Source organism: Panthera tigris, chromosome E1 (genome assembly GCF_018350195.1).
Source record: "Panthera tigris isolate Pti1 chromosome E1, P.tigris_Pti1_mat1.1, whole genome shotgun sequence".
NCBI classification, from domain to species: domain Eukaryota; kingdom Metazoa; phylum Chordata; class Mammalia; order Carnivora; family Felidae; genus Panthera; species Panthera tigris.
Window position 1 is genome coordinate 7,814,766 of NC_056673.1, and position 14,443 is coordinate 7,829,208.

General features: G+C 46.2%; 1 protein-coding gene and 1 long non-coding RNA gene across 3 annotated transcripts in view; one reads left to right on the forward strand and one right to left on the reverse strand.

Annotated features, from left to right (window-relative positions):
- The window catches only part of LOC102965862, a 142,180-nt gene extending 128,673 nt beyond the window's left edge, over nt 1-13,507 (reverse strand). Inside the window, exon 1 of the long non-coding RNA XR_006211471.1 lies at nt 13,138-13,507. This is a non-coding gene — a long non-coding RNA (uncharacterized LOC102965862). The remainder of the gene's footprint in view (nt 1-13,137) is intronic.
- A 103-nt stretch (nt 13,508-13,610) lies between these two features.
- LOC102968248 (protoheme IX farnesyltransferase, mitochondrial) overlaps nt 13,611-14,443 on the forward strand; it is a 138,239-nt gene continuing 137,406 nt past the window's right edge. The window contains exon 1 of one of the 2 annotated variants that reach the window (XM_042967727.1): nt 13,611-13,750. In XM_042967727.1, the coding sequence (XP_042823661.1) occupies nt 13,708-13,750 (43 nt within the window). In that variant the 5' untranslated portion in view covers nt 13,611-13,707. Of the gene's footprint in view, nt 13,751-14,211; nt 14,418-14,443 lie in introns of those variants that run through there. The other variant, XM_042967728.1, reaches the window with a different exon arrangement.

Sequence of the window (14,443 nt, forward strand, 5' to 3'; positions counted from 1 at the left end):
CTTAAGCAGGCTCCATGGTGCGCATGGGGCTCGATCTCACGCACTCCCCATCCCGGCGATCAGCGGGACCTTCCTTGAAGCAGATCTATGCAAGCGGGCTTCTGTGCCTGCCACGGCACGGTAATGATAGATAGATCCTTTCAACACGAGAGACAAACCCATGTCTCAAAGCCAAGATGATAAGAATACTTATTAGGGCAGCGTGGCTTGCCTCGGACCAGAAACTCATTGGGAAGAAAGATTAAGAAATGAATGGGCCTCTACCAGGACATATTACTCTTGATTTTGAGCTGGGAGGTTGCGTTGTGTTCACCCCACACCCCGAACTGGATTGGGACACGGGTTGACATTTATCCACGGTGTTCCCTGTGGCCAAGTTCAGTGACTTTTCTCCCCATTCAGCACACATTCTCCAGGTGAGTCATGCTCCCGTATCTCCCCCACCCGATCAAAGCCCCGCTGTCCCCGCACCCCAACCTCAGGCTTCCTACCTTCCCTAACACCCTAACTTCCCACCAAAGTGTACCTGCTCTGTTTTTCGTTGGCAGACTGACAACCGAGGCTGAAAACTAATTGGCTCGGCTGATGAGGGCATGATGATCGCCTTATTTACCCCTACAGAATTCACCCAAAGAAACGGCTAGCCAAGGGGGGTGGGGGGGTGCGGATTTCCTTTCATTTGTTCAGGTAGATGTTGGTGAAATTTTGGACAATGTTGGTAGGTGGTATTTGCCGTTTACATCGAGAAGGCAGCAGCTTATGCTAAATATAATGTCTAGTTCCATATTTTGCTCCCAAAAGGTACTCATTCCTGATTAACGACCTCAGCAAGTGGGTAATGATTATTCATCGGCCTCTTTAGGAACTTTAATCGTGTGGAGGACTTTCTAGACTTCAGATGGACTACTCTAGATAGAGGCATAGAAACAGTAATCAAGTAACAAGTAAGTACGTGCTGGATACAGGGGATGGTACTTTAAGGGTACCACGGGTTTAATTTAGCTGTCCGACAAATTATACACTATAATGCCATTTTACAGATGAGGGTCAGAAAAGTTCAACGGCCTAAGATCAGTCAACCAGCAAATTACAGTGGTCAAGCCTGATGCAGATCAGGTCTATCGGGCTCCCCACTCTTTTACTCTATTCTTTCTCACCCTACAATTCACAATTACCTGGACTTGTGACTTGAACTCCACCTCCATTGACATTAGCAGGGTTTAACAGTTGGTGTGCTGGCTGGCTGGTGGGGGGGGGGGGGCAGCTGGAATTACAGAGAAGATAAGATCGGCCACGTGTCGATGACTGCTGACGCAATTACCCCACCCCATATTGGGGGAGGGTTATCATACAAGTTTCTTTGCTTTTTATATATTTGAAATTTGCCATAATAAACGCTGGCTTATAGGAATGTTCATTCTGTAGAGGCTTTCGATAGCCACAAATGCAGGATCCCAACTGGCAATACACACACACACACACGCACACACACAGCTAAAAACTTCTTCTACAGTGCAGACAATGCAGATATTAATCAGTTGTCAAGGTGCAAAACCAAGTCCAGAGATCTCGGCGTGCCCCACATACATCAGTGGAAGCAAATGCTCCCTTTCTGTGAATGAATCACAGCATTCAGCTCCACTCTCTGTCATGCTCCCTCGCCGTTTGCGCAAGCCCAGCCAAACCAAACGAGGGATCACCAGTGGAGAGAACTGCAAATGTTTGCAAACTGTGAGCAAATGAGGAGAGAGTCCCACATTTAGAGAGACATGAATTATTGTGTGCAGGTATAAATAAACATTGTTCTCTGCTCAGGGTCTGTCAGCACCTCTGTGCTCCACACAAACTCATCCAGAGATAAATGAGCTAGTGTTACTCATACCTGATGAGCTCCAAAAACCACCTGAAGGGGCACACGCTGTACTTTGCTAAGCTTGTTTGCAAAACTCAGCCCTTGGAATACAGAGCTGCCCACAAAGCACGCAGCCAACTCTGAAATATGTGTTTTTAGGGAGCCATGAGGGCAAAACGGGTGTTCTCTTTTGTTGACCCACGTTCCAGATCTTGGCAGTGGGCGCTCCGGGAGTCCAGGAGTCCACAATTATTTTCCCCTCTCCCTTGTCCATTTTTTAATTAAGGCATGCTTATTATATGATATGTTTTAAAATACAATCAAAAGGAACATTTAAAATTGCCTTAATTCTCCCAACCAGAAGTAACCACTGCTAATTTTGAACACATGCTTCTAGAATTTTTAATGCATGTATAAAGTCTACAGAATTAAAACAGGAACATAGTGTAGGTAACCTGCACTATTCATTCAAAAAGAGCCTATGAACGTTTTAATGCCCATAAACAGCCTTTACAACGATATTTACAATGTCTGAGCATATGGACATAAAATAATTTATTTAGTCAAGACGTATTATTGGAGATTTACCGGGAACTGAACCTTTGGGCTGCTCTCAAATTTAATTTTTGCTCCTGAAATTGAGCTTGAGTGACTATTTTCATAGACAATTGTTTCTACCAATCCATTGTAAGGATAAATCCTTACAAGCAGAATGCACAGATTAGAACTTTTGGAGGCTTCTTCTAGAGAGTACATAAGATCCTGTTCCTCATCATCCTACATTTAATAGCACTGACTGATAACTATTCTTTTTTTTTTAATCTTTGCCAATTCAAAAGATATCTTTGCATTATATCACTTTTTTAAAGTTGTGCTTCTCTTACATTAATGATACTGAAGTTTTTTTTGTTTGTTTTATTTTTAAAAAATTTTTTAACGTTTATTTGTTTTGAGAGAGACAGACAGAGTGCGAGCAGGGGAGGGGCAGAGAGAGAGGGAGACACAGAATCGGAAGCAGGCTCCAGGCTCTGAGCTGTCAGCACAGAGCCCGACACGGGGCTCAAACTCACCAGCCGGGAGATCATGACCTAAGCTGAAGTCGGACGCTCAACCAACTGAGCCACCCAGGCACCCCAATGATACTGAAGTTTTTATCATATTTATTGAAAAAATGTGTATCTTCCTCTCTGTTCATATGCTTTTGTGCATTTAGTATTTATCTCTAAGGCTGTTCACATCTCAATAGCAGTATTTCCTTGTCTGTCCTGTGCGATGCAATTTTCCCCCATTTTTGATTGCCTTTTGACTTGATTTGTTCTTTGGAACACAGAAAAGTTTGAGATTTTTAGGTTAAAAAATGCACACACCTTAATCTTTATGGATTCTATGATTTAAGCTGTACTTGGACTATCCTTCCCAAGCTTATTTGTTCTTTTATTAACTCATTTAAAATTTTTAATCTATCTGGAATAAACTTTAGAGAGTAGTGTGAGGTATAGACATAACATTTTTTTCTCATGTGATGAGTCAGTGGTTCCTACCCAGTTTTTAGTATAAACATTCTAATTTGTTGTGATGAGCACTGGGTGTTATACACAAGTATTGAATCACTGTATTGTATACCCGAAACTACTATTATACCATATGTTAATTTGAATTTAGATAAAAATTTACGTATATATGTACGTATAAAAATAAAAATATATACACATATATACATATATATGCACTCTTTTCCATACTGATTTAACCTATCGCCCTTATCTAAATATGCTAGATACTTACATAGTCTTTGGTCTGTCCTCATTCTTTTCATTCTGTTTCAGTGGTCTTGGTATCTATTCTTGGGCAAGTACCACCAAGTTATTTTAGCTACTGGTCACTTTCTTTTTTTAAAAATTTTTAAAAATGTTTTATTATTTATTTTTGAGAGAGACAGAGCATGAGCGGGGGAGGAGCAGAGAGAGAGAGAGAAGAGACACAGAATTTCAAGCAGGCTCCAAGCTCTGAGCTGTCAGCACAGAGCCTGACGCGGGGCCCGAAACCAAAGACTGCGAGATCATGACCTGAGCTGAGGTCTGATGCTCCACCGACGGAGCCACCCAGGCGCCCTGCAATTGGTCACTTTCCAGACGTATTAATACCTTAGTGGAGAGCCCTATCTTATTCCGTTTTGTTTTCCGACTTTTCTTAGCTGTTCTCGCTCATTATTCTTCCTCAAACACTTTGGAATCATTTAGGCACTATGTCTGGGATTACGTTACAGCCATAGATTACGGTGCAGAGAATGAACAGCCTGCGATATTCTCTCTCCTAACACAGAAAGCTGGTGTCTTTTCATGCATTGCAGTTACGTTGGGTGGGGCCATCTGATCAGTTCCGAGCAGTGAGCTGGGAACGTCAGAGACATTTACCACGTATGATCAGAGGGAATTAAGAGCATATGTGAGTCTTTCACATTCTCTCCCTCTGAGGTGGTGACCATAGAGGCCATATCCTGAGAATGGTGGAGTCACAAGGTGGAAACAGCCTGGATTCTTGAAGTCCTGCTTGGAGGACGGTAATCCTGAAGTCACCCAGCCCGCACTAAGCTTGAAGTGAGCAAGACGTAAACCTTTGGTTTGTGTCAGGCCATATAGGTCTGCGGCTTTGTTTATTACCGTAGTACAGTCCCTTAGTAAAGGCTGCACATTTCTTAAGTATGGAGAGGTCTCTTGTTACTGTGATAAGGGAGTCACATTTTCACTTACTGTGATGTTCCTTTCTACCGGACAGGGGACCCATCTGCCTAGCAGGAGAGGAAGGGGACAGATAGATACAAGGCAGGAACCTAAGAGCTCCTGTTCCTGATTGTAGTTCTAGCTCACACTCGGCCAGGGCTGCAGGGCAATGCTCCAGGGTGGTTCTTCCCAGAGCAGACCCCCTTCCTGTCTTAAGCCAGCTTTGCTGCTGACCTGCTTTCCTGAGCCCGGGAACTCGTTCCAAGTAGAAAGGCCACCGAATGCTTCAAGCGGCCTCTGTGTCTGTACCTGAGACGCTCAATCCTGGATTGTTTGTCCTGGCTCCCGGCCCCTCTAGCTCTGAGTCCGGGGAGGCGGGCATTGGTTGAATTCTGCTTGGTGGCCCCTCCTCGTTCTCTGTGCGGGAGTCTCACCCTTTATGTGTCCTGAAATCGCGGACTGATAGGCTCTTGTCACAATCCGGCCTCACCTATGCTCTAAATTTGCAGGAGTTCTTAGAAATTCCAGCCAAGTGGGCACCACCCCCGATTTCACAGGCACACATGTTCTTTTCATAGAGAATGTGGAGGTGTGTGTGTGGGGGGGGGGAGAGAATTAATTAAATGTGTGAGTGCAAATCGTCATTTTAGACTAGTGGTTCTTTCATGGGTATTTTCAGGAGAACGTGGAAAAACTAAGTGCAAACCCAGATGTCAGTGGAGGGAGCAAGTTATCCCCACCCCCACCCTCCACCATCCTCTCTGCACGTGCAAGAAAGTAGCACTACCTGGATTTATGTTCCCACTGAAACTTCCCTTAGAAAATGGAAATGATTACGGTCAGTTTCAAATGATATTTTTCCCTCGGTTGCATAAATCAGGCTAGCCAGAACTCAGTTGATGTCCTCCTTGGCTTTCCCGCCCCGGTTCCTGCTTTTTCAAACACCCATTCATGAATGAGATCTTATCTGTGGCAAAGGTCTTCGCTAACCCTGGGGTAAAATACATTAAATACGAGTATTTTTTTTTTCACAGAGCAAAAACTATTCAACTTAAATGGCTATCAGATTATACCCTTTCTAATATTTTTGGCATGAAAATGATCTATCTCTTATGAAGCAATCTTAACGTACCCTGGATGGTAGTTTGATTTGTTTTAAAACTCCTTCACGGAGTTGTTGGCAATGCTGTGTTGGTTTCTACATGATTTTTGAAATTTTTTGTGGTCTATACAATCCCAGACCCTACGAACCACTGGAATGCAGCTTCAAATAGTTGCTCAATAAGTGGAATATTTTCTGAGCCTTTGCATTTCTGAGAATGCCCGCCTGTCCCACCGAAAGACGAATTGTTGGGTATAAAGTTCTTAGCTCATAACTTTCTCTACCTCAAAACCCCGTGGAGTCATTTGGCATCTAACTGCTGCAGAGGAAATGTCTGAGACCAACCTCTTGTAAATAAATTTTTACTGAATAGTTGCAAGACTTTTTTTTTTTTTTTCGCTTACACCTTCCTGTTTCTCGAGGCATTGCTGTACGATTTCCCCAGGGCCTTCACTGAGATGGCCGTGTGGCGGCTGACGGCCAAAGGGAGAGATTCTAGAATCACCTAACTTCGAATCTAGTTCCATGCTTCACCAGCCACTGTACCCTTGGGTGGTGTTAGAGGTCACACTGTGTCCGCCAAAATGAGATGCTCAAGTCCTATCCCCCCAGGGACCCATGAACGTGACTTTAGTCGGAAGTAGGGTCTTTGTGGATGTAATCGAATGAAAAGGAGGTTGTTAGGGTGGGCCCTAGTTCAGTGACTCACGTCCTTATAAGAAAAGGGAGGTTGGGACACACACACACACACACACACACACACACACACACACACACACACCAAATACCTCGTGAAGACACAGACACAGAAGGAAGATGGCCACTGAAGACAGAGGCAGAGGTTGGAGCTCTGCGGCCCTAAGCCAAGAAATGAAAGGCCTGGAGTTATCAGAAGCTAGAAGAGGCAAGGAAGGTCCCTCCCATAAAGGCTTCAGAAGGAACACGACCCTGCTGACATCTAGATTTCAAATTTCCAGGGGAGACCACCATTGTTTTAAGCCAACCAGCGTGTGGTCCTCTGTTACGGAAGCTCTAGGAAACGAATGTGGATTTCTCAAAGACTACGCACTTCAATTACTTTATCTATAAAAGGTGGATAATAACTTGTGATAAGACTATAGGGAAGGCGAAATGTGATAAGATGGCACAAGCTACTAAGTTCTGGCAGGCAGGAAGAATCTAATGAATGGGTTGTACCATCGCGGTGTCCCTTCTCCACCCTCCCATCACCTTCTTTGGGTAGCTCTCTCTCCTGGAAACGTTTTTTCTGCACTCTTGACGTCTTTTTTTTTTTTTATACAAAGCTTATATGGTTTTCATAAAATACTGAAGTCATTTGCCTTAACTGTGGAATTCCTGGGCCACCCCCAAAGATTTTTGATTCAGTAGGTCTTAGGTAGACCTCCAGAATGAGTATTACTTGGGATGTCCAGACACGAACTCTCATTAAATACGGAAAGTGCAATGTAATTTAAGTGGCAGACCTGGTATTAGGATTCCTGGTCTATAAATATGGAAACTGAGGTCAAAGGAAATTTAACCCAAGTCAGAAAATGTAAAATCAAGTAGTTGTGTTTTTTTTTTGAGGCTGAACTTCAAGAACTTCACTAGTTTGAGGAAACGTGAAACTCTAGACTGGTATGAAAAAATGCCAGATAATGAGGGCTCCATAATACATAAAATATGGGAGACGATCCAGTAGTAGGATTAAGAACACATGGAATCAGAAAGGTTTAAATTCTACTTGTGGCACTTACTTTCTAGCCGTGTGAACTTGAGAAAACCATTTAGCCTTTGATGGTTTCAAACTCTTCTCATCTGAAAACGCAAACAACCCCTATCAAGGTTCTTGCGGAAGTGACTTGAGACGCCACGACAAGGCATTTAATACAAAGTAAGTGCTAGATAAGTGACATTATTTTTCTACACACGCATTGTTTTTGATTTCAAAAAAGGGACCAACATGTGCACTTTCTGCTCTTGACTGGCCTTGAATAAATGCAGGGAGAAAGGAAGTCCAGAGGTGAGAATTAGGACCTAATTTTAGAAAAGATGTGATGCCCATGCTTTCCTAGGAGCTTATAAATGAGTATTGTTGTGAGAATAACTGCTCTGGGATTCTTCTGATTAACCTGCCTTATTAATTTGTCTCCTTGTACCTTCGAATTCTCTTATTTTTATAATATTGACAGCTCACTTGCCAAAATACCTCAGAACCACTTTTAAGAGTTCCCAGTAGCTAAGAGAAAATGCGTGCTTGAGGATGCTCTTTCTGGGTTATGATTTTCTCAAGGCAGAGCGCCCAACAGGCCTTGCCTCCTGCCGTGCGTGAACATTTCATCCTATTTTTCCACTCGGCCCCAGGATGCCGTGGAGGGGACCAGGAAAGGAATGCTTTCCTGGTGTGGGGAAGCAGGACAGTTTGATGTCATCAAAGGAGTTGGGCACACAGAAAATAGCAAGCAAAAGGACAGGAAGCTAATGTGCACAAAAGTGCTTCTTTTATTTTTGTGTTACCTAAACCACTGTGGATTTCTGTATCGTATTAGAAACAGCCACCACGTTCAAATTTATTTTTGTGGAACGTGACCTGCTTTCCGGGTGTCTGGCAATGATTCCAGGTGTTTCTCTACATCCTCGGTCCTCAACAAGCTTTGAGGCCAGGTTGCTGGGCTCCCCTGTCCTACTTGTGGAACTGATCAATCATCCAGGATGCAAGGAACAGGAAACTACACACTAGCTTAAGCATAAAAACACGCCTGGAGAAATAAGTCTGCAGATAGACCTAACAGCCTTGCTGCAGTGACTCAACAATTTCATCCAGAAACTGGGCTCTGTTCTCTCTCTTACACCCTGCCGACCTCTGCTAGTCTCTTCCTACTCGCAATATGGCTGCCTTGGCTCCAGGAATCACACTCTTCAGCCCTGCTTCCTGAGTATTAAATGGAAAGATCAAGAAAGCACCTTCTTCTGCATGCCTTTTTTTTTTTTTTTTTAGCAGTAAACAATTATTTCCAGAAACCTTGCGGGCAGGTTTCTCCTATTTCTTTAGCCAGGCTGTGCAACGTGGCCACCTCTGGAGGGAAGAAACTCTGGGAAATGCGGATGAGGTAAATCTGACTGACCTAAGGCGATCGTGATTCACCTCCTGGGGCTGGGCACACTGCTTCCCTTAACAAAATGAGGCCACTATTAAAGAAGGCAGAAGGCCATGGCAGTGAGTAGAATCTCCTATAGTACATCTTCCTGTTTTGTTTTGTTTTTCCTTTTTCTGCACTGTGGAGCGGCACTTTTCCACTCCTGGTATACCAAGATACCATGTGTGGAACCAAGCCCTGGGGAGCTGAGGGGGAAAAGAGCAGCCGGCAGGTTACAGCTGAGGTGTCCTATCTGATTGGCATGATCTTGGCCTCGATCAGATCCTGATGTGGTCAGTTACCCTGGAGGAAGTATCAGCAGATGTGGGGGACCGATGTGAGCTGTTCGAAGCTCACAGGAGGCTGTTCTTTAAGCTCTAATCCGTACAGGGAGGGGAGGACATCTGTTCCGACAAGAACTCTGGGGGGTTTATCTGCCCTGGCTCCAAACCTAGCTTGTGTCCCGTGCCTCAGCCCTGCTGGAGCTGGGAGCCGGCACGCCCCACACCTGCGGGCTCACGCCAATAAGGGGCAGCAGTGCTGCGCGGCTGGGACCGGGAGAAGGGGCCCCCTCTTCCCACCTGCTGCTGGGCTGCCGGCAGCTCGGGTGCCTCTCCCTCCCATGCCTATCCTCGCCAGCAGTAGACGACCCTGGTGTGTGGCTTCTCTGACACTTCAAGAACCAGCCCGGTCAGGTCCCCCTTGGAGACCCGAGCAGCCCTGTTCCCCTAAGTCTCTAAACTGTAACAATCCTGACCTCTCCCTTTTCTTCTCCCAGCCAGACAGGTGATACCTGCTTCCGACAGGTGCTACCTCTCCGACGCCTCACAGATCCCTCTTTACCCTCCCGATTGCTCAGTCACCAATTCTGTACGTGTGCATCTGTATGTTAAATTTCCTGTTCAAAGGATGGGTGTGAGTCCTCTCTCCTGACCGGCCCAGACTCAGTAGGGCTGTCCTGAAGAGACAGACAGCCAGGGGCAGAATCCTGAGATAGCCACACCTCCTCACACCTGAGCTGTCTCAGGTCGTAGCAGATTACCTTTCCTAAGCCTCCAAAAGAGGATAAAGGCAGATAAAAGCTACTGTTCATTATTATTTTTAAGCAATTTTTACATGTTCATTTATTTAAAATTAAAAAAACATTTTTCTGAGAGTGAGCAAGCATGAGTGGGGGAGGGGCAGAGAGAGACAGGGAGACAGAATCTGAAGCAGGCTCCAGGCTCCAAGCTGTCAGCACAGAGCGTGACGCGGGGCTCGAACTCACGAACTGCAGAGATCACCACCTGAGCCGGAGGTGGACACTTAACTGACTAAGCCACCCAGGTGCCCCTAATGTTTATTTATTTTTGAGAGAGACAGAGAGGGAGACACAGAATCCGAAGCAGGCTCCAGGCTCTGAGCTGTCAGCACGGAGCCCGACGCGGGGCTCGAACCCACAAACTGTGAGATCATGACCTACACTAAAAGTTGGACACTTAACTGACTGAGCCACCCAGGCACCCCAAGCCACTGTTTATTATTGAGTAAGGCTCTGGACACACAGAGTTATGGGCAAACCCTAACTCTGGTGAGCAGCACCAGACCAGGTGGGAGCCCACATGACTAGAACGAGTCTGAGTCCCTTTCAAAGCAGGAGAGCTGTCTCAGGCAAGGAATACACCTAGGCCTGTCTCGTCTCCAAGATCATGGGATCAGAAGAACCATCAAAGGTGACGGGGAGTGGTAGTATATTCCAAGAGAAGAAAACTGAAGACCAGAAATCTCAAAAGACTGAACCCAAGGAGAAGATGTGAAGACAAAACCCAGTCTTTTAATCTCTTTGACCATTCTTCCAAAAGCTCGACTCTCAGCAGCATGCCGCGTAACATCCACACCTTTCAGCATTTCATTAGTGAAGACATTACAGGCGGAGTAAAGGGCAAGAATGACAATAGGCAAGTAAAACCCTGGATTGCAAGTAACTTGTTCTGCGAGTGTTCTGCAAGACGAGCAAACACGTCTAATAAATTTTAACTTGATAAACGAGCGATGTCTTGCAATGTGAGCCGTATCTGACGCTGAATGTCACATGATCACCACTGAGCCAAAGATTGTTGAAATTCGCTTTGATATACGAGTGCTTTGGATTGCAAGCATGTGTCTGGAACAAATCATGCTTGCACACCAAGGTTTTATTTCTAATGAGATGGAAAAATGTTGACCTGCACGTCTAGAGAGGAAGTTCTCTCACTTAGAGTAAATTAACCTCCCTAGACCTCACTTTCCAAATCTATGAATTGGAAAGGTCGAGCTACACAGATGTTCGAGGCCTCCCTACTCCCTGCAAGTCCTATCGACCTACATTGAAAACACATTGCAAAGGGCAGGGGTTCATATATGTCTTTTCCCAAAGAAACCTGTCCAGGAAAAAGAAGTCTAATGAAACAAGATAGTTCCAAATCAGGAAGTCTGATTCACCGAAGACTAAGTAAAAATCGTCAGTACGAATATGATGCAATCTCCTAAACTGTGTGTGTGTGTGTGTGTGTGTGTGTGTGTAAGGCTAGCATTTTCCAAGTTTTCATGGTATTTCACAAAATGGGTTGCATTCAAAATGTTTGGAAACAACAGGGTTCAACAAAATTGTGGCAGACTTCTAGATGCTTACCCCAAATCCACTTCCTACTTCTTCCTCAGTTTTAATGTCACTTAATATGATTTGTGACAGCAAGATGGCTAGGTCCACAGTGATGAACTGTGACTGGCATAATTAAGCTAGTCACAGCTTCCCTTGCAGCTATGGGCATTATAGGTAGCCATGGAACCCTGTTCTTTCCAGAAGTACCTCCAAGGATGACTTTTCAGGAAGAATATGCTTTGAGACTATTGACGTGGGCTAACTTAATCACAATCACAAGACAGGGGAATGTTCTTCCTGACCGATCATACCAGGAAGTATTCATCGTTTAGGCATTTCTCACATTTCACTCTGGTTTCTCCCAATAAGTAAGAACCTATGCATTAATTCATGTACTTAATCATACCTTGCCCCGTTTTTAGAAAGGATTTACAACGAAGGAAAAATCTGTTGCCCAAAAAGGTACATGTCTATTAAACGCTTCGATTACCATAAGCCAAGAGCACTTGGGAATTCCAATTTTCTGAGTGTATGAAATATAACATTCATGTTAACCAATCTTTTAGACATAGCTGTGTCATCAAGTGAAAAAAAAAAAAAGGCTGAAACGCAGTAATTCTCAGTTTTGTGTACTAAAATCACCTGTGGTGCTTAAAAAGAAAATTACAGGTCTCGTCCTTCCATTCCACACCCTTTCTGATTTAATTGGTCTGGAAGTGGCTCAGGCATCCGTAATTTTTAAAGCCCTTTGGGTGACTGTGACGGACAGCCAAGGTTGAAATAGAGTGCTTTATAAATCTCAGAAGCTGTGACATTTCAAGATGCTTGGTGAATAAGGTTGTACGGTATGGTGGAAATAACACTGTAGCAGGTGTCAGGGGTTCCAGTCTTGGTTCTGGAGCTCAGTAGCTCGGTGACTGTGGGAAGATGACTTAAAACCCTGAGCCTTAAAATGCTATGGATATAAACGTCAAATGTTTATAAAAGCGTATGATAAAGTATAAGGAGTGTGAAAACTTTTAAGATAGTATTGGATACTGTTTTTCTCTTTATGGAGTGTTCTTTCCCTTGCATGCAGGAAAAAATCTGTTCCTCTAAGTAGAGTTCAAATCTCTGAGGCCTTCCCTGACCCAATTAGAATTGCTATCTCATCTGTATTTCTGCAATATCTTCTAAATTACCTGATCACACTGAACCCGTTAACTGACACCCCCTCCCACCCCCACTGGTACAGGGCAAGCTTCTACAGCTCAGAAGAATCGTATTTTCAGTATCCTGTGTCTAGCAATATTAGCTACCATGGAAGACAGCCAGAAATTGCCCTGATGGAACCCAGCTCCCTATTTCTCTCCTCTTTTTCAAAAACTGAATCTTTTTTCTTCAGTCCTTTTACTTGGGGAACTCCAACATTAAGGAAAAAAAAAATAAGAGAACAACAGAGGAAGGGAGGGCTTCTAAGATCTGCTCTGGTAATCACAACACCAATGGTCATTATTAGAACCTATCCGTAGTGGGCGTCTGTCTCCCCCTTAGAAAGACGTAATATTTAATTCTTGGGACCCTCTTAACGAAATATATGTTATTACCCCTAAGTGAGGTTCAGAGGGCTTCTGTAATTTGCTCCAGCGGGTCAGAAGGGCAGGAGGTGAAGTGAGGACTCGAATGCAGCCCTCCCACCGGAGCCCGAGGTCAAGCCCCACACGCACCTTCTCCATCCTGAGATGCTCTGGTGATTGGATTCCCTGGTGTGGCTCAGGTCCGACGAGCAACCCTGAGTTCACCGGTCTCCCCACTTGATAGCTAACACGGTAAGGCTGCAACTGGTCAGATCGGAAGGCGGAGGCATCGTTCCAAGAACCAGTTCCTCTGGACGATACAGTCAGCAAGAAGCATCCCAAACGTGACTTTGAAACGCGCGGTGTCCAGCCCGGCCCATCGCACGAGGCCCTGGGATCCGGCCAGAAAACGCCTGGAAACCTCTGGAAACAAAGGTGCGGGGCCGCCGTCCTCTCCTCCCCGGAAGCCTTGGCCGTTCCGTGTTCCTCGCGTTTCTCGAAAGGACCTCAGGCCTCCGACCTCCCAACTCTACACGCTCCCGCCCAACCCGCGAAAACACCTGCAGCCACGGCCCTGTCTCGCCGCGTCCCGCCCTCCGGAAGTGACGCACAGGAAGCGGCTCTCCTCCCACGGGGGCGGGGAAGGAAGATGGCGGCGCCCAGCAGCCGGTGAGGAGAGAGGACACGGGGGACCCCGGGGAGCGGCCGGACTCGTGCGGTATGGCCGCATCCCCGCACACTCTCTCCTCACGCCTCCTGACAGGTACGGCGCCCGCCCTTGGCCGCGACTGTGGGAAAATTCTCATCTTTTTGCCACGTGCAGCGCCGCGGTTCCGGCCGGCTGCAACCTTGGGAGCCCTTGGCGAGGTCGGCTGGGTACCGGTGGGGGGAAGTGAGCTTTGGAGCAGCCTGCAGTGAAGAGGCCGGGGAGCGAGGGTCGTGCTGTGGCCCCTGGGGTCCACGCCGCCTCCGGCCCCCTCCCCCGGGGGGCTGGCGTCTGGGGCTGCTTTCGGTTTTCCGAGCGGAGGCTGCGCGGGAGGACGGAGGAGAACCCACGAGCCTCCTGGCTGCTCAGAGCCTCCGTTCCTAGTTGCAAGTGTAAGTGACTTGTCAGCTCCCCTGGTGAGGACGGGCGAGCGCCTTGCCGTCGCTCGGAAGCCTTGTTCCCATAGAAAGGGTTGTGATGACAGCGAAGATAACGTTGTCGTGATGAAGTGACACAGATGGTGACAACCACAGAGGGCGGAGCACCGCCCCGCTCAAACTTTTGGCTTTCCACCGTCGGCGGTGGCCCCTGATGGCCATCCTCCCACTTGAAAGACCTGTAACAACTCTATGTTGAAGGCGGTCTGCGCCCCCGTGGCCCTTTGCCCCGTCTCGGCTCAAGTGCCACCTTTTCAGAGATGCCTACCCCGACCACCCTGTTTAAGGTAGAGCCCACCCCGCCACCCCCGCC